Genomic DNA, 13,037 nt, shown 5'->3' with positions numbered 1-13,037 from the left:
AAATTACTTGAAATCTCAAAAAGAAAGAGAATAACAATTTTGAGTGATAATCTAACAGTTGTTCATTAAATGCCTTGGCAGTTATTGTATACATCAGTAAAAAAGGTTGTCTGTTAAAGTTTTAAGAACAGATTTTGATTTCAGATATTTGAGTAGTGCAATAGTCCACTCTAAGTCTGTCTTGATCAATAAATTATCCAAGAAGTCAATTGTCAAAGGGGAAACTGTACCTTCTAGTTGGATGGTCTATGGCGAGGCACTGAGAGTGGGCAACTCTGTCTGCCTGTATGAAAACACATTGGTGTCACCATTAACCATGTGCTTATGCGTAGGGTCAACACCTAAAAATGGTTCTGCACACATTGTAATCAGTAAGTATTCTTTTCTATCATTTCGTGTCTGTAGATATGTCTGATTGTTAAAAATATTTTTAGCCTAAAGGGAAGAAAATTAATGTATAATTGAATAAATTTAATAGAACACACTTTTATTACATTTTATTGAACTCATAAATATAAATTTTTGTACAAAACACTGACTGTAGATAGCTCATATTTATACCTAAGAAACTCTTGTAAATAAAGGCATTTTTAATCATTTAATGGACCTTTACAACAAATCTCAGTATGTTTCTATTTCACTGTACAAATAGTTATGTTGGTTGGCTGTGGAATAATCCAAAGCAGTAACATCAGGCCAATAATATTTTAATTTATATAAATAATGTATCTTAGCCCAATATCTCCAAAACATTGTAATTGTTTGGGTAACAATTCTGCATTTTCCTGCAAGAAAAGATTTGACCAGAAGTATAAAATCCGCATGATCTTTATGGTTGTTAAGAAATGGTGAGCTCAAAATGTCCGTTCTTTAATTATTTTAGAACTGAATATTTGCTTGTCTTTAATTATAAGAGTATCACTATAAATGATCTGGTATGAGCTAAAATTATGTAACTGTCAGTAGTTTTTATGTTGTATTGCCAGTTTTTATTATTTCTTTTTTAATTTGTTGAGGATAAAAAGTGATTAAAATGTTTAATTGTTGTATTATGATCTTGAGGTAGATATATATTATCTGTGAATCATTCAAAATAAATATTCATAAGACATGGATTAAAATATATTTCATAAGATTGAACTTGGTATCACTGACATATGTATATACGCAGCTAAGGAGAAGCTATAAGAACAGTTGTTGACAATAGCTCTAGTAATGCAGTAATATTGTAAATATTGAATTTACAGGAGATGGAGGGGATGGGCACCTTACCTGTGTTCCAGCAGACACAGAAGTAGAGCTCCACTTTGACTCCTTGGTGATAATTAGAACTGACATTGAATTGGCAGTTCTAATTACAGATCTCAGGCGCAAGTGGGATGCTGTGGTAGAAAGACGTCTGCTGGATCCAAGAAGACGACTCAACAAGGTAAAGTATATTTTGTAATTTGTTTAAGTTTACAAATAGAAATATTATCTATTTAGTTTACGATTGTGACCTACAAAAGTGTTTTATAATATTTGAATTTTTAGATACATCTTTTATTTGCATTATTTTGTCATCCTTATAAATAACATATGCAATGTGTTTACAAACTCCAGAGATCTTTTTGAGACTTCTTTTTTCAGGTCAAGTCAAAGTGTAATATAAACATTGGTCAGAAATGCTTAGATTTTATTTCAGAAACCAATCAATATAAGATTAAATTTAGGACAATTATTGTTCTTGCAGTCTCAGATCAAGAGAAAAATTAATATTAGATTATCATACCTAGTTGCTAGATGACGAACGGTTGAAATGCGCTTATTAATTAATAACATTATGAGAGTTTCAAAGAATAACTGTTGCTAAATTTAACTATAAACATTTTGACACCTTCAACATAAAAATCAGTCAGGAAATAATGTACACGTAAGCTTTTAAGTGTTGCAATGCACACCAAAATTGTCATTGTTTACATGTTTATGGCATCATTACCAGTAAAACTAGAAATTTGATACAAGAAATTAAATTAAATTTCCTAAAAGAGGTCCAGCCACTCATTGTCGTATCTCTAACTGTTAAACCACAATACAGTTGGCTTAACCTCCTGGAGAACTTCATCTCCAATTTCAGCTTATACCCGAACTAATCCTTTACAATTGGGAGGCCCCAAATGTGGCCTCAATTTAGTTCTTGCTCAGCTTGGATTTAGTATCAGGTGGTTGTCTTTTCAGATTTCCGGATCACATATGGCCGGCTGTGTTCTTTGTCATCACGTGGCACTAGGTAGCACTTGCGTAACCACGTATGCCAATTTAAATTTAAATTAAATTCTGAAGTAGTTTACAAAATTTTTTAGCTTCAATGTTTAAATTTTATTGATTGGTTATTTATTATTTGCTTTTCAACGAACCAAGTAATATGCAGTTTAAGTTACAGGTTTATCTGTTTTAAGAGTATTTAAATAAAATCAGTCTCAAGTAGCTCTCTAGTATCAACAGAATATAAACTTGTTTCCATATTTTGAGCTTCATCTCCGAATGCATTAGTATTTTAATAAGTAGATAGGATACACTACAGCAGCTACAGTGACACTGACACTCAGATAAAAAGTCATTCTGAACTTTGTGTATGGTATGTGCTGCAAATAGAGAAATATTAATTTAGTTACTTATTTGGCTGAGAGGTTGCAGCACTTTCCAGTCACAAGTGGATAATGATTGAATTTAATAACTGCGCAATATAGTGGGCCACACTTAGTGGCCTTGCGAGTTGAACAACAAAACAGCGAGGGCCACTAGGTGTGGCCCGCCGAGCTGAGGGACAGGACCTGGTCATAAATCACCGATCTAAGGCAGAGAGCATGCTGTGGTCACCAATGTGGCCAGGTAATATGAGGGGACAATCATATGAATTTGGTGCTGATCACAAAGGTTTAAGGGAATACCCCATTTTGGGCCTGAGGTCGTACCCCCCAGTGAAGGTGGGTTTTAAATATAATCATTCACAATCCTCAGAAACATGACTTGCCCATTAGAAGTGAAATAACTGTTAGATAGAAAGTAAAAAATTCTGCTATCATGTTTCAGAAAACTAAAACTATCATGATATAAATTACCATTAACTTCATAAAAACAAATCAATAAGAATTTTAATCACAAACATGCAATTGTTATAGGAAGAAAATGCCATTCTACAGACAGTTGTCAATGTCCTGGTAGATCAGGACAAAATCCTCAATCTGGATCAACAATTGTTTCTAAAACCTGGGCTTTCACGTAAGTTTTTGTTGTTCCTTTATCCACAGATATGTATTTTTTTCTTTATCACAGAATAAGGCTTGGTAAATGTTACCTGAGTTTTTAAATTATGAAGATAATTTTCCTAAATGAAGAAGATTTATTCTATTTACTGGTAACCACATAATTTTACTTTAGTTGGGGAATCATTTATGGTCAACAGTGTAATTTAATGGTACCTTAAGGAAGATTTTTGATTAGACATTTGCAGTTTATGGATTCTATATGGATAATTTTTACTCTTTGGACTTACTCTAGTTAAATATTTATTCTATTTTAAATATTCAAGTTAAGATGATCAAAATAAATCAGTTGTATTTTTAATCTTTTCTGTACTGTCTACACTGACTTGTCTTTGTTGTCATGTTTGTTTATAATTCAAGTAGGAATATTTTAGTTTTGATTTTATCTTGTATAGCAGGTTTAGATTAGAAGATGGTGTATATTATGAGCTATTTGTCTTGTTTACTTGTTTGGTTCCTAAGTACTATGTTTGTTTCTGTAAATTTTCTCTAGTTCAATAATGTATCATGTAAAACAAAACAGAAAGCATCAAAATAAATTAAGTTTTAATAATTTATGAATTCACAATCATGATAATTTTACTTTTAAATATACAAAATTGCCTGCATTGAAGCTGTAAATGAGGGGTTTTTCATAACATTCTATAGAATTAGCCAAATCTGAATTACTCTATAAAGTTCCTCTCTTTGATGGTTTCTGATTGTGTACAGTTTCATGGTTATTTTTTTAGGTATATTACTATACTATAGCATAGAAATTTATTACTACAGTGTGGCCACCCAACCAGAAAACTGGGAATAACCTGGGAATCTTACTGTAGATGCAAAAATTTAAACAAATTGTCTCTAAGAACTTAAAAAATTAATGTGACAGCTCCCTGAATCAGGACCTGGTTAATCTCATAATACATACGAGGTGAGTCCAAAAAGTATCCGACCTTGACGTCTGGCATGAATTGACGTTACTCGGCGGCAACGGCAATCTGGTACTTCAAAGTACTCCCCTCCACAAGCCACTACCTTATTCTAACAATTTCTAAAATCTTTTGTCGCATTTTGTTTTATTTGTTCAACATCGTCAAATCTTTTTCCTTCCAAAGGAATTTTTTATTTCGGAAATAACCAGAAGTCACAAGGAGCTATGTCAGGACTGTAGGGAGGCTGTCGTAGTTGGTTGATGTCGTGTTTGACCAAAGAACGCTGAATAAGATTTGAGGAATAAGCTGCTGGCGCGTTGTCGTGGTGCAGGATCCAGTCATGGCTTGTCCACAGTTCAGCTCATTTCCTTCGCACTGCATCTTGTAGCCGCCTTAGGACCTCAAGATAATCCTTAACTGTCTGGCCTCTTAGAGCATATTCGTGATGAACAACGCCGTCCTGGTTAAAAAAAACTCAAAAATTGTCTTGACATTGCTTCAACTTTGTCTTGCTTTTTTCGGCCGTTGCTCTTTGCGAGTTTTCCACTGTGAAGATTGAGCATTTGTTTCAGGGTCGTAGCCATAAACCCATGACTCATCACCAGTAATAACTTTTTTAAATGGCCATGGGTAACTTTTTATCAAATCCAGATTTTCCTGTGCGATTTCAAGTCGACAGTTCTTTTGGTCTTCTGTCACCAGCTGAGGAACAAATTTTGCCGAAACACGGTTCATTTTAAAATCTTTGTGTAAAATGTTACAAACTGACGATTTTGGTATTCCTAAATCTTCTTTCAGTTCTCGGAGAGTCAATCAGCGGTTTTCATTAATTGCTGCACGAACACGTTCAACATTTTCAGCGTTTCTGGCCGTTGAAGGCCTGCCCGATCGGTCATCACTCTTCACTGATATGCGGCCATTTTTAAACCGTCTAAACCATTCTTTAATTTTTTTATTTGTGTATTGCCCATAGACACATCACCATAAACTTTCCGTATCATAGTAATCGTCTCTGATGCTGAATGGCCAAGTTTTTGGCAAAATTTAATGCAAATGCGCTGCTCAACACGTTCAGTCATATTGAAATGTGACGAACACAAACAGCAGTACTGTACGGAACAGTGCGCTGTGACTCACTGAGTGACCGGATTGTATTCAATGCCTAATATGGGAAGGAGTAGGCTCGCCCCTCCCCTCCAATAACTGGTTCGAGCCGGTTGCTTACGCCGCGGCCGCCTATTGGTCGGCGGTTGGATACTTTTTGGACAGACCTCGTATATTACGCAACATGGTCTGTGAAACTGTAAACGAAGAACAACATTGTTCATGAGTCCCACCTGGCACTGGTTAATCAAAGATTGCCTTCACTTGTGTAGTGGAGTTTATTTTGGTCAGTTCTACTCCAGTGTCACGTCAAGACTCCCAAATACATATAAACCATTGGACAATCAAAGTTGGCCAACCAATCATCTGAGGCCTTGGCCACTATACAAGTGATAAGCTATAAGTGGTAAAGCTGCAGAACAGTTTTAGCCAACTACTCCAGACAGAGTTGTCCAATTCCTATTCTTGAGTGAAAATAGCATTTTGAAAAGACGTGTGTTAGATAGATTGCACAGGTCTAAAATGTACATGGTTTACCCTATAAACAGGCTTAGAATTCAGTTCGGTGAATATTATCATCTGTTTGACAGTTTGATAAGACATACAACCCGGTTTCCTGAGTACATCAAAATGTTAGTTAGAATCTTTACAAGACTTGATGACACCTTTTGCTTACATTAATTTTTGTTGTATTACAACAAAAAGTATGGAAGTATTCATACAATTATGGAAGTATTCTGGAGTACAGATAGCAAATTAACTGTACTTCAGTAACTTGCATAGCAGATAACTTTCTGATGCATTCTTCATATATTGGCCATCAGTGGGATATATTCGGAGCCACAAGACTATAACCAGGGCCACCAATAATGAGAACGCTGAAAGGTGTGGACAATGCATGAATTTTAGGCTCTGGGATTATGCATGAATTTTATGTTTCTGGAATTTTTACTAGGGATGGATCGATGTCACAGCTCTTTTCACTCAAATTTGATACAAACAGAAGCGCTTAAATTATACCTGAATAATCACAATTTCATAATATTACAACTATTGATGTGTGGAAGCTGAATCTTAAATCCAAATAAGTCTATTCGTAGATGACAGCTGATCAGCAGTACGCAAATTACTATTGCTAACACATTTTTGTACTTTCTGTTTGATAAAATATAGATAAATAACCATATTACTGTAGATTATCAAATAGCATTTTGTTTATAATTCGTATTTTCTATATTTATTTTGACACATCGTGGAGAGTCTACTGTGTCTATTAGTGGACAGCAACAGATCGGTAGTACGCTAATTACTGATTGCTAAAACTTGTTTTTGTAGTTCTTTATGTATAAAAACTATTAAAAAACAAATAGTAACAAAATAGCGTGATTTATAAATAGTACTTTAATTGAAGTTTATTATGTCTATATTTGTCAACGTGCCAATTTTTATTTTATCTATTCTTCGTACTTTGTATATTTGTACATGCATAATTATTTTATATGAATAGTTTTTATTCCCTATAAATGTACATATATTTTCTGGAAACATTTTATAAGCTACCACATATATATGTATAATTTAAAAGCAGCAGTATTTAAAAGAAGACCTGTAGTTTTTTTAATATATGCACTTCCCTGAACTTCTGTCAGTTTCTTTGAAGTTGTGTGATATTCTTAGGCTTGGTTTTACCAAACCAACCTTTTGTACCAAAATCAAAATCGTCGTCTCGTACTGAAAGTTTAGCGCCACAGACCTCTGACCCGCGGTGCTGGACTGCAATCTACTCCATGGTAATTGTTCACTTTCTTTATTTATCCAAATTGGATACATGTATTTTCCAAACATCACAGAAAGGAAAGTTATTATGTATACACGAATTAAGTATCAACTCATTGAAAGACACAGAGATAAAAATTAAGGAGCTTAAAATAGGTGGTAGCAATGAATCGTCACAGAATTTGTAGCATATCGCTAGTGACGAAAATTGTCAAGCCACTGCAGCTTCGTGGCATTTCCTGCAAAAATAGCTGTTAACAACAAACCGTCACTATTGCACTTGGCGTAAATTAAATAATAAAAAGGATTAAATACTGTATTTCAGTTGTTTATTTAGTTTGAAAATAGACTAGAGAATCGGAAATTTGAAAAGGGGTTTTGAGTAGCCACCTGTTACATTACTGTACAGCAACTCAATACCACTCACTCACCCATAAATGATGCCGCAATATCACATGATGAACACAGTCTAACATTTATGAGAGGTCAAGAAATATAATGAGTATTGTTCTCATCTGTAGAGGCCATCAACACCCCAATCTATTAACTGAGTGACAACATCAATAGTCAAGTGGTTTTTCATAAATTCAAATTATTTGGAAAAAGAATTTTAAATCATCCTGTGAATTCTGACAGCTTCAATGGTTTATTTGTTGTTTTACCTAAATGCAAGTTGTTTGGGATAAAGAGTTAAAAAAACTGGTGTTTAAGGAAAAAAAGTAAACTTTTGGAACTGGTATCAAACAAAATAAATGGAGCATGTCACTAATTTAAGTTCCAATGTGCCAAAATTAACTTGTTGAGGTGAGGTAGTTTTTATCTAAGCCCTGAGGGCCATGAAGGGAGACATCAACAATAGTTTAAAATAAATGTTTGGGTGGTCATCATTTGAGAGTTTATTACGTCCTTTTGTATTACCTGACAGACTAAATGGTGAAAACTACAGTCATATCTTACAAAAAGATTTGCCAGGATTTTTAGATGATGTTCCCTTGGGTGTAAGAGAACACTGTTGGTTTATGCATGATGGAGCTCCGTTTTATATAGCTCCGCATTTTAGACTGGATGTCAGGCACTTACAGGACCAAATTTATGGGGAAAGATGTATAGGCAGGGTGGGACCTGTATCGTGGCCGCCTCAGTCGCCTGATCTGAATCCAATCGATTTCTTAATTAGCCTGTATTTTTATGGATAACTGGATCACGTCTGTTCCGGCATAGGATAATTTTCCTACCACCCACCATTAAACCAGTTCCATGATACATACTTTTACATGGAGAAACGCATTACGTTTGCAAGATAAAGAGAACATACCATTGCCTGAATGATCATAATTTCTCAAAAACTATAAGGCATTTTTTACCTTAACATGTAACACAAATATTATTTATAGGCTCTAGGCGTTACTAATAAAGGATTTTTGACAAGTTCAACCCTTAAGTATGTTAAATATTAGAAACTAAGTTGATGTTTTGCTTGTTGCCTGCTTCAAATTGACAAATGAGCTGAGCTTCCATGTTTTACAATTTCATTTTCCAATTTTAATCCATGTACTACCTAGGAAGCTGAAATTTTCTACAAGTAATTTTAAGGGTCATAAATATCAATTAGTAAAATCAATAGTTGTATCAAACACTATCTATCGTAATTTATTGAATAGTCCTTTATAAATTTAATTATTTAATAGTACATAATATTTTAACTCAGGGAAAAATAATTAACTATACATCTAAAAATTAAAACTTAGAAGAACATTTCAATACTCAGGATTATTACAGAAGTGCCTTAAACAATGAGAATTTGGTAATCACCGACTTTTAACTTTTTGAGATCTTATTATTATATAAAGATGTGTACATTGTTCCAAAGCCATAATTATTTTCAGTTTTTTTGTTTTTTTTTTATTTAAAAAATTAATTAAATCATATTAAAGTAGTGACAACATTCAGTGAACTTATTCTCAGAAATTCTCCAGTTAACTGTTGTCTCCAAATCAGCTGCAATGTCTACCTGAAAATACCTCAATTAACATATAACTGATTACCAGACCCAAAAGTTTTAAGAAGTTCATTTTATGTAAATATTCAATTGATACCACTCAAGGCTCAAATAAGTCTCAACATTATATTAAAATATGAACTGTGAAATACAATGTCTAGTATGTTAAAGAGATAGTTTGTACCATACCTGTGTAAAACTTACCTCAATGATTAAGGTAAACCTACAGGTATTAAGCTACATTGGCAAGAAATTGGATAAGTTTCTGTCTGACAGTAAAAATTGCTAGTCTAAACGCAAAAATTCTCACTAGCAATGTTGTGATCTGTGTTAAACAACCAATCGTGAGAACTGGAGATCAGTGGTGAAAAGGAAAACTGTAAAGTCTAAACAGATCCCTGTGCTCGGGACCAGGGTCAAACATTACAATTAAATTCTAAACATTGCTGAAATATCACTGCCATGTGTGAACAGATTTTGTATTGACTCCCGCAACAACCAGCTATGCAGCTGTCAAATGTATTTGCAACAGTTCTCATGACTATTATTGCATACCCTCACGTAAAGTGACGGTAGTTGCCCAAGTCTCACACTTTTAATCACCAGTGTAAGTGTAGCTTTAGAAACAACAGCATTATTTGATACTCAAAGTAACCATTTATTAAACAATGTTAACAGTAACCAGACTCAATTGTGGAAGAGGCAGGCATTCCAATAACTGAGTGTATTCTGCTGCTTGTAACAGTGGTAAGTTTTTAATAAAAACTGTATTAAACATAGTGTTTCCATGTTCTGATAATTAATACATGTAACATGTTTTGCTATTTCTACAACTTCCTAATATATATTTCTCTTCTTACTGTATTTTAAGAGTTTGCATACACATTGACCGTGGCAGACACACTAACATGTCGCACTTGGTAATGTTAGTCAAGATCTCTAAGTAGAGACTAGCAATGAAGGTATTAATTATATGTATCATAACTAGACATATTAATACATATATCACATTTCTTAATAATAAAGATCTCTGAGTAGAGACTAGCTGTGAAGGTATTAATGATATGTATCATAGCTAGGCATACTGATATGTCACACTTCTTACAAATAATAAAGATTTCTGAAGGAAACAGGAATTTGTTGCACATTTTGCCATCGCTTAGTGATACAACAAATCAGTAACACTGCGTTTCAAGATCAGCAATATGATCTCTTCTTCAGGTAAATAACTAATCTAATACATAATTACAAACTAGGTTAAAATAAACAATTCATACCAGAGCGTTGTGACACATATAAGTTAGGAATCACAACCATCATGTTGTGTGTCAACTTCACTAACTCTAAAACATGCACTTAATAAAAAAAAAAACACACAACACTAATCATTAAAACTTAACTACAGAGGTTACAGGTGAAAATTATCAGACTGCCGAGGACTCTGTTGCCATGATTGTCACACAATTATTTATTATTTACTTATTGCGAAGGTAAAAGCAATTGGGTTATTTAAAATAGCCCAGACTTCTAGTATATTTTGCACTAGAAGTCTGTTATTCTCACATGGTACATTTTCTTCAAGTAAATATAACTAGTAAAATACTGCAAAAAAGGACTTAAGTCTCCAGAAAGCAGTTACCCCCATAGCACCCAATAGTATCTAATATATATATATATATATATATATAAAATATTTCATTGAAACATAGGTGATGTTTCAGATACGTTTCGAAACGTATCTTCTTAGTTTTATACACATATCTAACTGACGAGAATGTCCTCTCATGTTTTATAACTAGTATATCTATATGTTACGTTTCAAAGTAACATATCTGATATATTTCAAACGTATTAGTTGCGATATCTGAACAAATACAAATATGTAACTAACATATTTCAGATGCATTTATTTACCATTATTAGTCTCTGAAGTGTACATGATATTATAATTTTATGTGAATAGCAAGAATGCACTCAGAAAAAATTTAAATTCATTATTTTAATTATGTTTAATTACTTGTATAGTACTGTTTTTGGCAATTTCAAAACTTGTCTAAACTGCATTTATTCCACAATATTTTTATCAGAGAAAAAGTTTTAATTCATTTAATCACAAAAAAAACCTTTGAAAAAAATATAATTTATTCAACTTTAAATGTATTTAGTTTATATCTGTAAGTGGTTGTTTAACTTTTATATTAAATATGTATATGTTCAACTGTTTTTTTTTTTATATTCAAAATAAACTTTAATAACATGTTTTTGTTGACTTTTTACTTTCTACCCATTTTATGCCTTATTGTGTGTCAAATTTAAGATATATAAAGATAAACTAAATACATTTAAAGTTGAATAAATTAATACTTAGCTAAATCAATAACATTTAGACATAGAGCTTTAAACTAACCCAACTTAGTGGGAACTAAAGAAAACTGAATTAAAATAAGATTACAGAACATTTCTCTATAAACGTGAAAAACCCGGAAAGATGGTCTTAAGTAAAACTACTAATTTTGTTTTTTTTATAATACAAATAAAAACTAAAAATTTAAAAATTATCAAAACTGAAACTAAACTTAACTGAAATTAATTTTTAAAAAGACAACAAATATAAACTATGTGATATAAATCAAATGTGATAAAAAGTCGTACAAAATTAACATTTAAAAACATTGAAGACATTTTTAAATTCATTAAGAAATATTTAAATTTCATGTTTTGAAATATGACTAAGAAGAAAAATTATAACTGCATTCTAAAAAATTAACCTATGAATACAATAAAACAATTTTAAAATTAATTTAACTTCTGGTTATACAATAAATAACTAGATTGTACATGTACTGTAATTTCCCAACATTTAAATTACTCCTTTCCTTGGAGATGCTGCTACCAGTCCTCTACTTTCTGGAACCAAGCGTTCAAGCATATTAAGAGGCCATCACGATAAGTAACTTTCAATAAGTAGTTTTTCTCACTATCTCAGACACATGTAGTTTAATCAAATAAAATAAGTTTAGTTAATTAAATTAGCATCTGACTACTTTTATTCTTATAAGCTTATCGATAGTATTTGGTCAGGATAACCTCAAATGTAATCGATATTGGCAAGTCCTTTAAAGTATTGCATCACAGAAGAACAACAGCCAGTGATGACGTTTATAGTTGCTAAAGAGTGTAAAAAGTAGTGAAATCCATAAAAGAATGTTGAAAGTGTAGATGACTAATGATATTACTTATTAGCTGACTTTATGAGGTCAATCCATGGTTCCTTATGGCTAATGGAAGGAGCATTATATGTAATGCCATTAGCTATTTCTTACTTTTCAGACAGAACATATCGCACATGTAAATTAAATACATAAATTATTAAACAAATTTTACTTAGAAGTTATGTTATTAAAATTAATGAAACAGTCAAAAGATTTTATAGAATGAATGAATTAGTTTATTTCCATCAAGATTTTACAATATACACAGGAGCAGAAATGATACACGTAATAATTACTATTAATCTAAAGAAACAAATAAAAGTAACTAAACAGGTTTCTTATAATAAATTCTTATCTTACCTGCCTGAGGAAAGGTTGCTTTAAGGATTTTGGTCTACATAGCCTATGTGGCTTGTGCGTGGACCCGAGTTGCTCAAGTAAAAACAATAATTGCAACAATTATTCCAAAAAGGATGAGTTTGAACTATTATTGTTTGGTTTAATCGATCAAAGCCACAATCCCAACTATATGCAGCCAATGCCAATGTATATATCTGGAGTCAATGTGACAGAGGGTGAGGGGGGAAGGTAGCGGTCAAAACTGTCTATAGTTGGTCGCTATCAGTGACTGTGCCTCCAATACAGTTAAATTTTAAATTATGTTATTTATGCATTTTTTTTTTAATACAAGTTGAAGGCGCAGAAAAAATATTAGTATTGTTTA

At 32.5% G+C, this 13,037-nt stretch overlaps 1 protein-coding gene across 2 annotated transcripts in view; it reads left to right on the top strand.

Moving 5' to 3' along the window:
- LOC124369586 (3'-5' RNA helicase YTHDC2-like) overlaps positions 1 to 13,037 on the top strand; it is a 146,995-nt gene that overhangs the window by 126,604 nt on the left and 7,354 nt on the right. For both annotated transcript variants that reach the window (XM_046827628.1, XM_046827627.1), the window contains exons 11-14: positions 145 to 371; positions 1,248 to 1,429; positions 3,162 to 3,261; positions 9,780 to 9,848. In XM_046827628.1, the coding sequence (XP_046683584.1) occupies positions 145 to 371; positions 1,248 to 1,429; positions 3,162 to 3,261; positions 9,780 to 9,823 (553 nt within the window). In that variant the 3' untranslated portion in view covers positions 9,824 to 9,848. The remainder of the gene's footprint in view (positions 1 to 144; positions 372 to 1,247; positions 1,430 to 3,161; positions 3,262 to 9,779; positions 9,849 to 13,037) is intronic.

Source organism: Homalodisca vitripennis, chromosome X (assembly GCF_021130785.1).
Source record: "Homalodisca vitripennis isolate AUS2020 chromosome X, UT_GWSS_2.1, whole genome shotgun sequence".
Lineage (NCBI taxonomy): Eukaryota > Metazoa > Arthropoda > Insecta > Hemiptera > Cicadellidae > Homalodisca > Homalodisca vitripennis.
The sequence above is the reverse complement of the archived record's forward strand: the minus strand, read 5'-3'. Positions and strand labels throughout refer to the sequence as shown.